We start from the raw sequence: 14141 nt of genomic DNA, 5'->3' as shown, positions 1-14141 counted from the left end.
AGAGAACAGAGGCTTCAGAGAAATTAAATTGTTAAAAGTCAACTATTGTGACTCAGATTTCTCACACGAATGAGGCCACCATATGCTCATTACAGAAACAAGGAAAAGTGATTTGTGAAGCTATTTCAGAACCTGCCCAAGATAAATCTGTGGCGAAGGATGAAACGGGAGTACCTCCTGATGAAACAGTGGTGTTCTTGATTTGGGTAGGAAGTTTCTAAGGATTCGAGGCATATCTCCCCTAAGGAGATGGGTCTATGGTGCTTTAACTCTTCCCAGACAAGAACTCAGCACGCTGTCACGTGCAGGGCTACGTGTGAAGGGGGGGGCCCCCGTCCAGCCCTTCATTCACTGCATTTTTAAGTCTCAAGCTTGGAGATGGGCTTTTGAAAACTGTGTCCATTATCATTTCTGTAAGCTCAATATTTGGGGTCTTGCACGGTGCCCCTGACTCTGGGAGATTCCCAGGTCTCTGCCATGCTTACTGTTATCACCTCACAACTGACACAGTACCTGCTCAGAGCAGGTGGTCAGTAAAGGTCCTGAATGATGCTGAGTGAACGAGGGGGGCGTAGGCAATGAGGAGAAGGTGGGCTTGGGTAACCCGAACTCACAGGCCTCGAGTCGCAGCCAATCTTTGCCCAACCAGCTCTGAGCTGAGAACTTCAAATTGCAAAGAGAAACTTAGTGGGAGCTCCACCAGGGAACAGGGCTCTGAGGGACAAGCAGACAGAGCAGCCTAGATGCCAGGCAGGTGGTAAAAGGCAGGTAGTCTTGTAACATCAGGCCAACTGCCATTGAGTTTGGGCCCAGATAGTAGCTCAGAAGGAAAGAGGAAGAAACTAAAATTCACCCTACACTGCAGTGTCATTAAGGATGCTACCTCATCAGGACAGGGAGAAAGGGGTCACCGTGTAAGGAGAAGGACTGAGAATAAGAGCCATAACTTCTAGGAGGAGTAAAGGAGACAGATGTAAAATTCTTGCAGGGCAGCCTGAAGCCGGAAGGCGAGGAGTGACTTACCCACCCACTGGACCAAAAATGACACTGGAACTTCTGCAGGGGTCAGAGCCAAAAGATGATCTAGAGCCCAAGGGAGAAGGTTCTGGGGAAGGATCTCACTGAGCAGTAGCCTCCATGCGCTGGTGAGGCCAAGAACTAAAGCAGGTCTGGAGGGTATTAAGGCATCTGCAGAGTCCAAGGGTGACACAGCCCAGGGACAGAAGGACGGGGGAAGGAGAGGAGTCTACAGCAGAAGAGGGATTAGCAAGTAGTTTCTAGAAGGCAGAATTAAAAATCCCCTTGACCTGGGGACTTCCCTGGCAGCCCAGCGGTTAAGACTCTGCGCTCCCAATGCAGGGGGCATGGGTTCGATCGCTGGTCGGGAAACTAAGATCCCGCATGTCCCACGGTACAGCAAAAAAAAAAAAAAAAAAATCCCCTTGACATGACCACAGAGGCCCTCAGGCTATATTTTGGTCTAAATTAGGATCAGACACTTCATCTAGTGTGTATCGTTTCTGCTGATGACAACTGCCCAGAACACTGTGTTGAGAAAGTATTGTGAGGCCGTGCTAGGTCTCGGCGGGAAGGAGCACGATGATGGCTAGTAACGCATGTGCAGGGGCGGTGAGAAGGGTCCAGCACTGGCACAGACAGTGGGCTAAGGGGCGATGGGATCTTCTTCCCACCACCTGATGGGGGACACCAGGGAGGGATTTAAGAGCACGGGCCTCATTTCAATGAGGTCCAGAGACGCGTCCATTTTTAAGTCTATTGTCCTGTTGTGTATTCTTGTTCATTCCCTAGTAGTGACTACCTTGGAAATGAAAAGAGCCTGTGGGTAAGCGGACATATTTTGTCATGTCCCACAGAGTGTCTTGGAATTAAAGCAACTTTAAGGGAATTCCCTGGTGGTCCAGTGGTTAGGGCTCCGTGCTTTCACTGCCGTGGCCCCGGGTTCAATCCCTGGTCGGGGAACTAAGATCCCGCAAGCCACGTGGCGTGGCCAAAAAGATTAAAAATTAAAGCAACTTTAAGATCTCAGGCAAGTGGTGACGGATAAAGAGGAGACCAGTGACTGGGCTGAATTCCTGGGACTTTGGGGGAGGAAGACGGGGCTTCGGGGGGAGCCAGCTGGGAGAGCAGAACCCCTCATTTCATTGATAGTTACTCTGCCCCCTTCGACTCTGGACAACAGGTAAACCTCTGGGGAAAGGCAGAATAGCGGTTTTCCAGGATAAAGAAGAATAAAGAATATCACTGAGGACAGCGTTGACAAGGATGTGCGAGGTAATGGAGTTGTGGTTTTAGAGGATAAACAAAAACGCCGCTAGAGAGGAATGAGGGGGAGGTGAGCTTGGAGGAGACTTGCTGGGGGTACCACCATTCCTCTCCGGCCGCAGCTGACCATCCAACCACCGGAAATCACTCAGCTTCGCAGGCCCCCGGGTTCCCCAGAAGCAGTGCTTTCACCTGGTGACCTTCTGGGATGGCACTGCCTTTGTCCCCGCTGAAGGAGGCTCCCTGAACGGAGAGTCCCTTATCCACTAGAGGGGGCGCTATTGTGAGAGACAGAGAGAAGTGAAGCCAGACAAGGGAGAGACATGGAGCGGGAGGCTGGGGTCAGCGTGTGGGCGGAGCTCCCAGAGCATCTTCCCAGCCTTCAGAGCCCATCAGGAATTCTGATCGCTCAGGAACTGGTGGAAATTGTAACTCAAACATTTCTTCTTCAAGCATTATCATTTATTTTACTAAAATCCAGCCTTCCCAACCCAGGTCTAGGGAAAGTACAATTGCCGCTTTGGGCGACATCTGTAAGCAGCGCAGTGGTGACTCTATCCACTGGCTCCGTCTGATGCCTGCTAGTGCATCTTACTTTCTCAACATTCTTTCCGCTGGTCCCCGGATGATCTGTTACTCAAGGGAACTCATCACAAGGTGCAAGCTTTAGTTCTCGTTTCTCTAGGCAAACAATGAAATGTTTCACTCACTGGAGGCTTTGGGAAGCCAGACAGAGACCGTCATTCAAGCCCCAGACTCTGCAGGGTGGGAGTAGAGGGTGTGGGGTTGCAAAGAATGCATTAAAGCATCCTTTGTGAGCCCAGCACCGTGTGGGGGAATTTTTAAATGGGAAAACTAGTCGAGGGCCCCAGCTGTATTTCAGAACCAGCAAAGCTCAAGGAGAAAAGGACGAGGGGTCCTAGTCGGCCTCCGCCCTCCCACCCTGAGTGGTCCCACAGGGCCTTAAATGGTAGACGGAATACTGTTGTGAATGACCACTCTTCCAGCTGGAAAAGTACGACTCCCTGCACGGTTCTTAAACAGTCCCAATGGCCTACCTCTGCGTTCTCTCCCCCAGGTAGCCAACAAAGTACTTTTGCCTCACAACCAGGTACATCAGTCCAGCAAAAGCCGCAGGAACTAAGTGGAGAAAGGAAAACACCTTGCGTTAGCGTCGCTGACACCAAAGCATGCTAAGTTAACCCAGTATTAATACAGTCATTATGCAATCAATGTTGGTCACGAAACTGAGCAGAGGCCTCAGCTTCTGCCAGTTGGGGCCGATGTGAAGTTCAGCAAAGAGCCTGCAGCTGGAAGAAACCTGAGATCTTTAATAATAGTCATGTTGCGAAGTAAGTCAGAAACAGAAAAACAAATACCGCATGCTAACACGTGTATATGGAATAAAAAAAAAAGGTTCTGAAGAACCTAGGGGCAGGACAGGAATAAAGATGCAGATGTAGAGAATGGACTTGAGGACATGGGGAGGGGGAAGGGTAAGCTGGGACGAAGTGAGAGAGTGGCATGGACATATATACACTACCAAATGTAAAATAGATAGCTAGTGGGAAGCAGCCGCATAGCACCGGGACATCAGTTCAGTGCTTTGTGACCACCTAGAGGGGTGGGATAGGGAGGGTGGGAGGGAGACGCAAGAGGGAGGGGACATGGGGATGTATGTATATGTATAGCTGATTCACTTTGTTATAAAGCAGAAACTAACACATCATTGTAAAGCAATTATACTCCAATAAAGATGTTAAAAAAAAAACTCAACAGAAAAAATAAAACAAAACAATCTAGTTAGAAATTTAACAAAAGACATGAAAGGTATTTCAGCAAAGGGGATGTACAAATGGCAAAAAAAAAAAAAAAAGCACATGAAGATTACTCTCATTAGACATTATAAGGAAGCACAAATTAAAACGATAATGAGACATCACTACACACCTATCAGAATGGCTAACAAAAAATAACGATGACACCAAACACTGATGAGGCTACATATTGCTGGTGGGAATGTGAAATGTTACAGTCTGGTAAAGACTTCAAGAATTTCCTACAAAACTAAACATGGAATTACCATATGGTACAGCAACTGTACACTTGGGCATTTATCTCAGAGAAATAAAAAATTATGTTCACATAAAAATAATAAGAATAATAGTCATGTTACCCTGTATTGGCATCACGGTGTAGTTTACAAAGTCTTTTCAAACCCTTCATCTAATTTGAATCCTTTTCACATGATTGATACCATCTTTTCTATTTCCAGATGTGGAAACATGGGCTCCATTGGCCAAGGGGCTTGTGTAAGACTGTCAGCTTGTAAGTGTGTGTGTGTGTGTGTGTGTGTGTGTGTGTGTGTGTGTGTGTGTGTGTGTTTGGGAGGAGAGCTGGACTTGAACCCAGAGCCCTGCTCTGAAGCTGGTTCTCTTCAAAGTACGCCCTTCACCTGTGGGCCTCCAGGAATTGCAACGTGCAACCTTTTCTGAACAATTGCTACAGTTCAGGAAAGATCTCTGGGGAAAGAAATGCCCTTTGCATTCCAGCCAAGTAACCCCATGGAGTCCTGAACGCTTGGAGCTGAGAGTTAGGAAACCCAGCCCCACCAGGACTATTACGATCTGGAGCTAATGCTTAACTCATTCCACATCTGGACAAAGGGCTGATTACAGCTTTCCTACCTATCAGGAATTAATATGCAGGTGAAACAGAAGTATGGGTATAAAAGCTCTGTGAAAACCCCCCAGCGTTATTCAAATACCAAATTAAGTGCATTAACCGAGCACTTTTTATGCGTCACGTACTGCCCGAGGCATACCGGGTACTCTGGTCTCCGATCCTCTCCTCTCTGAAGGTCACAAAATTGTCACAATTCACAATTTGCCTTGGACAAAGTCTTTCCTGGTTGGTCCCTTCCGGGTCGCTCTGCTCTAACTCACCGACCCATCTCTCTTTCACTGGGAGCTAAGGTGAATATAACCTAAAAGAAACCAGGGTGCAAAGTGGCTGAACTCCTTGCCCATATGCAGGGAACGGCGCCCACCTCTGGTGTGGACCTGGGCTGCTTGGAACACCAGGAGAGGTGTCGTGGATTCAAATCCAGGGTCTAAAATTCTCAGGTTTGAGCAAGTTCCCCTGGGGTTTGGGTTCCTGCTCTGTAAAGTGATGGGTTTGGGCTGGGGCTCCTTTCACCTAAAAAATTCTACAATCTACCATATTCATAGGAAGTGATGATTATTGAACAGGGGTGACTGACACTTCTGTCTCCCAGCAATGCCAACACTTGCTTTGGCAGAAAATGCATATTTCCAGCACCCTGAAACCCCTTCCAACTCCCTTTGTATTTAACTAACCAGAACAACTCCAGATTCACCTGTATCAAGTATCGTCTAAGACATAAAAGGAAGCATCTCTCCTACTCTAAGTGTAGTTTGACTTGACTTTTCAAGTGATGCCAGACATGTTTCTTATTTAACTGAGGACAGAAAGTGGGAAATAAAGAGTGAGCTTACTGACAGCCTTACAGCGCACATGATATTCCTGAAGTGGTTTCTGCTACCATCCCTCACCTCTCTTCTCTCTCACTGCACCTTATTCTTTTCCTTCATGGCATGTCTCACTCTTGGCAAAAATTTATCCATTCATTTATTTTCTATGGTCCATCTCGCCAACTGCTGTGTGCTTCACCACCATCTCTGTTTTATTTATCGCTGTGTATCCAGGGACAGGGCTTGGCACATAGTAGGTGTTCAATGTATATTTTTATGGAAATAAATAAAGTAAGAGGATACTTGTGAAAAATCCAGGATTTAGCCTGAAAGACCTGGGCTCCCATCCTGGCTCTGTTATTCACCAGCTAAGCAACCTTGAAAAAGTCACTTTATGTCCCTGAACCTGTCATAAAGTCACTTTATGTCCCTGAGGGTCCTCAAAGGTAACAGGGGGAAACAATATCTACTTTACCTACTTTATAGAATGAGTGAAGGCAATAAGGATGAAATCATTTATCAGAGGACGCTAGTGGCCTTTTGTCATGCACTGCTGGGCCACAGCATGGAAGCCGGCCAGGTCATGCCGAGCCTTCACCAGACACAGGGCCAGTCTCCAAAGGGGACCAAAAATACCACACAGGGACTTCCCTGGCGGTCCAGTGGAAGACTCTGTGCTTCCAATGAAGGGGGCGCGGGTTCGATCCCTGGTCTGGGAACTAGAGCCCACATGCCGCGTGGCACGGCCAAAAAGAAAAAAAAAAAAAACCACCACTCAGGTTTCCACTTAATTTTAAATCAACTCTGGGGGTCAACGTGCTGAAGTCAAGACGGTGGGCTGCTAAGAACCGGGGAGGCTGGAGACCAGGACCGAAGAAGGATCACCATGCAGAAGCCGACTGGCAGGACAGCCAAGTGACAGCTGGCCCAGAATAGACCCCTCGGGCGCTCTCATTTAGAATGCCCTTGCATCTGAGCTAACACGGCTTAAGGATTCTGAGTCACATTTAGCCATAAACCACCCTTGTCAGCGCAGCCACTCTCCACCAGCCACCAGGGGGCCAGCATTAGCGATGCATTACCGCAGGGCTCCGCGCGGGCGCCCCGCCCGCTGAAACACAGCCTCCGGAGGGTCTCGCCTCTCCAGGGCTTCATGGATTGGAGCTGGAGGGCAGGCGAAGCCTTTTCAGCAAAAAGCCTGCCCTCGAAGCTCCTGGTGATGCATCACGTTTCAGAAAGAGAACACGCAGGAGAAGCCTGGGTTACCTTGGCTGCAGAGAAGCCCGGCGCTCCAGAGCGTGACGAGGAAGGTGGGGTACGCATCCACACAGTTCTGGCTGTAGGATAAACACACAAGGGGAACCGTCAGAAGACACGCTACTGCAGCGCAGTCTGAAAATTACCCGAAACCCCGAATTAATCATCACTGTCGCGCACAGCACAAACCCCATTGATAATTCCACTGACCTTTACCTGATAAGACGTCAGAAACAGACAGCGGTGTGTGTAAAGCGGACACGGGTTCGGAAACCATCCACTCCCTTCCTCGGTGGAGCCGCTCGGAGACCCACTTTCTTCATGGTTTCGCCTTGGCAGGATTCCTGTTCCCGGTTACGCCAAAGCGCTTCTTGGAATCGAAAAGTGAGCGCTGCGGACAGCAGGTTGCTGGAGCAATGGCCTTGTGCAGGGCTCAGTCCTCACGCCCGTGCTGGTGTCTTACACCCTTGGTCTCCTTTAAACTCAAGCAATCCTGTGAGCACACATGGTGACTGCATGCGTTTCCTGGGGCTGCTGGGACAACTAGCCACAAGCTCAGTGGCTTAAAACAAGACAAATTGATTATCTGGAGGTCAGAAGTCTGAAATCGGTCTCGTTGGGCCAAAATGAAGGTGTCCACATGGCTGCATTCCTTCTGGAGATGCATCGCTTCTGTCTCCTTGCTTTTCCCAGCTTCTAGAGATCGCCTGCATTCCTTGGCTTGTGGACCCTTCCAACCTCAAAACCAGCAATGTCTGATCATGTCTTCTTTGCGACACCAACTCTTCTGCCTCCTTCTTCCACATTTGAAGGATCCTTGTGATTACGTTGGGTCCCACCCAGATAATCCAGAATCATCTCTTAAATTGAACTTAAATTCAGCTGGTTAGCAACCTTGATTCCTCCTTGCCACGTAACATAACCCATTCACATGTTCCCGAGATTAGGATGTGAACACCTTTGGAGGTCATTATTCGACCTACCACAATTAGTCTCATGTTTCAGATGAGAAACTGAATCTTGGAGAAGTTGAATAACTTGCCCAGGGTCACCCAGCTACAGAGTAGCAAAGCCAGGATTCACAGCCTGGTCAGTACTCTAAAACCAGGTGTGTTACCTCTTCGACTCTACAAGCACACCTCAGAAATAGCGTGGCTTCAGTTCCGCACCACCACGATGAAGCAAATACCAGATAAAGCAACTCACAGGAATGTTTTTGTTTCCCAGTACACATAAAAGTGATGTTTATGCTATACTGTAGTCCACTGTATGTGCAATAGCATTATGTCTAAAAAACAAGGTACATCACTTAATTTAAAAATACGTTATTGCTAAAAAATGCTAACCATCATCCGACAATTCAGGGCTGCTGCAAACCTTCAATTTGTAAAAAAAACAAAAACAAAAATCCCCGCAGTGTCTGTGAAGCACAATAAAAAGAGGGATGCCTGCACTAAAGCAAACAGCAAGTGTTCTCGAGTTTACAGCCTAGATCAGAACAATCAACATGCACATCCCTGGAAACACACACAAGAAGACTCAAAAGAGGAGAGCAATGCAATAGAGCAGGGAGGATTTGGTGACTAGGATTGCGTCCCCCACCTGACATTAACCTGCTGTTTGTCACTGGCAAAGCAATCTCTCTGGACTTAGTTTCCTTACCAGTTAAACTAAGAGACTAATACAGAGTAACTGAGATCCACTTAAGCTCTAAGAGTCCATGGTCTAATGTACTGGTTCTCAAGGTGTGGCCCCTGGACCAGGGGTCACATCAGAATCACCAAGGAACTTGTTGAAAATGCAAATGTTAATGCCTTCCTTGGACCTAAGGAATTAAAAACGCTGAGGGCGGGCCCAGCAAGAGTTTTAACAGCCCCCCAGGTGATTCTGATACATACTCAAGTTTGAGAACCACTGGTCTAAGGTAATTCGAACTGTATAGATGCAATTTTCAAATTACATTTGGCCTTTTATCCAAATTCCTTCCTTGGATTCTTCATCTGGATCCTTCCTGATCTGGTTCTCATAGAGTTCCTCCTAAAAATCAGCCTTGAAGCCTCGTTCAAACCAATAGGATCTCACGATTCAGCTGGTACCACTGAGAACCCTGGAATGACCAGCCTTTGGTCTGTCCCCTGCAGAGAACCCAGAGGTTGGGTCACGGGGGCCTTCAGATCTTTCTGAGGGTCAAAAAATCCTTTACTGGAGAAGTCAACAAATGGAAAAAGGAAGAAACCAATGTACCCTGTCCTGGACAGACACAGGAGAGCCAGAAGAGCCCTGATGACACTGCTGGGGGCTCTGGATACCCAGGATTTCCATTGATCTATGGACACAGTAAGAACTCCAAAGGGCGGGAGTCCCTTACAAATCTGCCATTTGCGGTGAAGCACCTAGTGAGTAAACAAGCCCCAAAGTGATAACTGTAGCAGCCGCTAAGCAACTGCATCACATCTATTCTTACACCTCATTAGAGACACAAAACTGCAGCCTCGGGACTGAGAGAAGATCCATCTCCCAGTTCCAGAAAACTAGAGAGAACATTCCCTTTTATTTAGTTGAATAATGTTCCATGTCTGATGGGATCTAATACCTGATGCTCCAACAGTTTGAAAATCTATTAATATCAAAGCTCTCCCCGGCTTCCTCTCATTCTCATGCTTCTGTTTTCTTTGTTTTGAAGTTGTGATTTTGTCTGGGTGATGCAAAATTTTAAAAAATTCTTCATTGTCCAAGGGATGTGCTCACAGAGAGAAGTGTCTAGTGACGTGGCATTAGATCAGCCATTCAATCATTCCTGCCTCTTATATCAAGTCACCATGGGCCCTGGTACAACACAGTCTGCCTGGAATTGAACGAAATTCTCCTAACTCTAAGAAAATGGGCTCTTCTCTGAATTTCCAGAATACGCCCAGAAACCTAACCCCCACTCTGGCTCAAGCCTGTCGCTCTCCCCATGCAGGACCTCTGACACATCTTCCATCCACAGCTGCGTGCACACACGCCCCTCCTCGCCAGAGGGCTGCTGCAGCACTGAACTCAAGCAGCTTTTGTCCTTTGGTCAGTGATACAGCTGCCTTTAGAGACCTTAGAGGTCACTCATGTGGTCCCTAAAGTCACAAAGCCTGGGTCCCACTCGGGGCTGCCACTTTTTTTTTTTCAGTATTAAAATGTTTAATTTTATATTGTCTTTACCACCTTTAATCTTCTTTTTTTAACATCTTTATTAGAGTATAATTGCTTTACAATGGTGTGTTAGTTTCTGCTTTATAACAAAGTGAATCAGCTATACATATACATATATCCCCATATCCCCTCCCTCTTGCATCTCCCTCCCACCCTCCCTATACCACCCCTCTAGGTGGTCACAAAGCACCGAGCTGATCTCCCTGTCCTATGCAGCAGCTTCCCACTAGCTATCCATTTTACATTTGGTAGTGCATATATGCCCATGCCACTCTCTCACTTCGTCCCAGCTTACCCTTCCCACTCCCCATGTCCTCAAGTCCATTCTCTGTGTCTGCAGCTTTATTCCTGTCCTGCCCCTAGGTTCTTCAGAACCATTTTTCTTTTTTTAGATTCCATGTATATGTGTTAGCATACAGTATTTGTTTTTCTCTTTCTGACTTACTTCACTCTGTATGACAGACTCTAGGTCCATCCACCTCACTAAAAAATAACTCAATTTCGTTTTGTTTATGGCTGAGTAATATTCCACTGTTATATGTGCCACATCTTCTTTATCCATTCATCTGTTGATGGACACTTAGGTTGCTTCCACGTCCTGGCTATTGTAAATAGAGCTGCAATGAACATTGTGGTACATGACTCTTTTTGAATTATCGTGTTCTCAGGGCATATGCCCAGTAGTGGGATGCCTGTGTCGTATGGTAGTTCTATTTTTAGTACTTTAAGGAAGCTCCATACTGTTCTCCATAGTGGCTGTATCAATTTACGTTCCCACCAACAATGCAAGAGTGTTCCCTCTTCTCCACACCCTCTCCAGCATTTATTGTTTCTAGATTTTTTGATGATGGCCATTCTGACTGGTGTGAGGTGATACCTCACTGTAGTTTTGATCTGCATTTCCCTAATGGTTAGTGATGCTGAGCATTCTATCATGTGCTTGTTGGCAATCTGTATATCTTCTTTGGAGAAATGTCTATTTAGGTCTTCTGCCCATTTTTGGATTGGGTTGTTTGTTTTTTTGATATTCAGCTGCATGGGCTGCTTGTAAATTTTGGAGATTAATCCTTTGTCGGTTGCTTCAAAATATAGGCAAATATTTTCTCCCATTCTGAGGGCTGTCTTTTCATCTTGTTTATGGTTTCCTTTGCTGTGCAAAAGCTTTGAAGTTTCATGAGGTCCCATTTGTTTATTTTAGTTTTTATTTCCACTTCTCTAGGAGCTGGGTCAAAAAGGATCTTGCTGTGATTTATGTCAGAGTGTTCTGCTTATGTTTTCCCCTTAGAGTTTTATAGTGTCTGGCCTTACATTTAGGTCTTTAATCCATTTTGAGTTTATTTTTGTGTATGGTGTTAGGGAGTGTTCTAATTTCATTCTTTTACGTGTAGCTGTCCAGTTTTCCCAGCACCACTTATTGAAGAGGCTGTCTTTTCTCCATTGTATATTCTTGCCTCCTTTATCAAAAATAAGGTTACCATATGTGTGTGGGTTTATCTCTGGGCTCTCTATCCTGTTCCATTGATCTATATTTCTGTTTTTGTGCCAGTACCATACTATCTTAATTACTGTAGCTTTGTAGTATAGTCTGAAGTCTGGGAGCCTGATTCTACCAGCTCCATTTTTCTTTCTCAAGATTGCTTTGGCTATTCACGGTCTTTTGTGTTTCCATACAAATTGTGAAATTTTTTGTTCTAGTTCTGTGAAAAATGCCATTGGTAGTTTGATAGGGATTGCATTGAATCTGTAGATTGCTTTGGGTAGTAGAGTCATTTTCACAATGTTGATTCTTCCAATCCAAGAACATGTATATCTCTCCATCTGTTTGTATTGTCTTTAATTTCTTTCATCAGTATCTTATAGTTTTCTGCATACAGGTCTTTTGTCTCCTTAGATAGGTTTATTCCTAGGTATTTTATTCTTTTTGTTGCAATGGTAAATGGGAGCATTTCCTTAATTTCTTGTTCAGATTTTTCATCATTAGTGTATAGGAATGCAAGAGATTTCTGTGCATTAATTCTGTATCCTGCTACTTTACCAAATTCATTGATTAGCTCTAGTAGTTTTCTGGTAGCATCTTTAGGATTCTCTATGTATAGTATCATGTCATCTGCAAACAGTGACAGTTTGCTTCTTTGCTGATTTAGATTCCTTTATTTCTTTTTCGTCTCTCATTGCTGTGGCTAAAACTTCCAAAACTATGTCGAATAATACTGCTGAGAGTGGGCAACCTTGTCTTGTTCCTGATCTTAGTGGAAATGGTTTCAGTTTTTCACCACTGAGAATGATGTTGGCTGTGGGTTTGTCATATATGGCCTTTATTATGTTGAGATAAGTTCCCTCTATGCCTACTTTCTGGAGAGTTTTTATCATAAACGGGTGTTGAATTTTGTAAAAACCTTTTTCTGCATCTATTGAGATGATCATACGGTTTTTCTCCGTCAACTTGCTAATATGGTTTATCACATTGATTTGCATATATTGAAGAATCCTTGCATTCCTGGGATAAACCCCACTTGATCATGGTGTATGATCCTTTTAATGTGCTGTTGGATTCTGTTTGCTAGTACTTTGTTGAGGATTTTTGCATCTATGTTCATCAGTGACACTGGCCTGTAGTCTTCTTTCTTTGTGACATCTTTGTCTGGTTGTATCAGGGGGTGATGGTGGCTTCGTAGAATGAATTTGGGAGTGTTCCTCCCTCTGCTATATTTTGGAAGAGTTTGAGAAGGATAGGTGTTAGCTCTTCTCTAAATGTTTGATAGAATTCACCTGTGAAGCCATCTGGTCCTGGGCTTTTGTTTGTTGGAAGATTTTTAATCACAGTCTCAATTTCAGTGCTTGTGATTGGTCTGTTTATATATTCTACTTCTTCCTGGTTCAGTCTCAGAAGGTTGTGCTTTTCTAAGAATCTGTCCATTTCTTCCAGGTTGTCCATTTTATTGGCCTATACTTGCTTGTAGTAATCTCTCATTATCCTTTGTGTTTCTGCAGTGTCAGTTGTTACTTTGTCTTTTTCATTTCTAATTCGATTGATTTGAGTCTTCTTTTTTTTCTTGATGAGTCTAGCTAATGGTTTATCAATTTTTTTTATCTTCTCAAAGAAACAGCTTTTAGTTTTATTGATCTTTGCCACTGTTTCCTTCATTTCTTTTTCATTTATTTCTGATCTGATCTTTTATGATTTCTTTCCTTCTGCTAACTTCAGAGGTTTTTTGTTCTTTCTCTAATTGCTTTAGGTGTAAGGTTAGGCTGTATATTTGAGACGTTTCTTGTTTCTTGAGGTAGGATTGCTATAAACTTCCCTCTTAGAACTGCTTTTGCTGCATCCCATAGGTTTTGGGTCACTGTGTTTTCATTGTCATTTGTTTCTAGGTATTTTTTGATTTCCTCTTTGATTTCTTCAGTGATCCCTTGGTTATTAAGTAGTGTATTGTTTAGCCTCCATGTGTTTGCATTTTTTACAGATTGTTTTCCTGTAATTTATATCTAGTCTCATAGCATGTGGTTGGAAAAGATACTTGATACAATTTCAATTTTCTTAAATTTACCAAGACTTGATTTGTGACCGAAGATATGATCTATCCTGGAGAATGTCCCTTGAGCACTTGAGAAGAAAGTGTATTCTGTTGTTTGCATGGAATGTCCTATAAATATGAATTAAGTCCATCTGGTTTAATGTGTCATTTAAAGCTTGTGTTTCCTTGTTTATTTTCATTTTGGATGATGTGTCCATTGGTGAAAGTGGGGTATTAAATTCCCCTACTATGATTGTGTTACTGTCGATTTCCCCTTTTATGGCTGTTAGCATTTGCCTTATGTATTGAGGTGCTCCTATGTTGGCTGCATAAATATTTAGAATTGTTATATCATCTTCTTGGATTGATCCCTTGTTCATTATGTAGTGTCTTTCTTTGTCTCTTG

The 14141-nt window shown here is 44.7% G+C and overlaps 1 protein-coding gene across 1 annotated transcript in view; it reads right to left on the bottom strand.

Moving 5' to 3' along the window:
* Positions 1-14141, bottom strand: part of ALOX5AP (arachidonate 5-lipoxygenase activating protein) — a 30947-nt gene that overhangs the window by 2212 nt on the left and 14594 nt on the right. Inside the window, exons 3-4 of the mRNA XM_079903398.1 lie at positions 7044-7114; positions 3342-3423 (exon numbers count right to left, since the gene is read on the bottom strand). Of these exons, the coding sequence (XP_079759524.1) occupies positions 3342-3423; positions 7044-7114 (153 nt within the window). The remainder of the gene's footprint in view (positions 1-3341; positions 3424-7043; positions 7115-14141) is intronic.

This window comes from Stenella coeruleoalba (assembly GCF_951394435.1).
Source record: "Stenella coeruleoalba genome assembly, chromosome: 18".
Lineage (NCBI taxonomy): Eukaryota > Metazoa > Chordata > Mammalia > Artiodactyla > Delphinidae > Stenella > Stenella coeruleoalba.
This window is presented reverse-complemented; position numbering and strand designations above follow the sequence as displayed.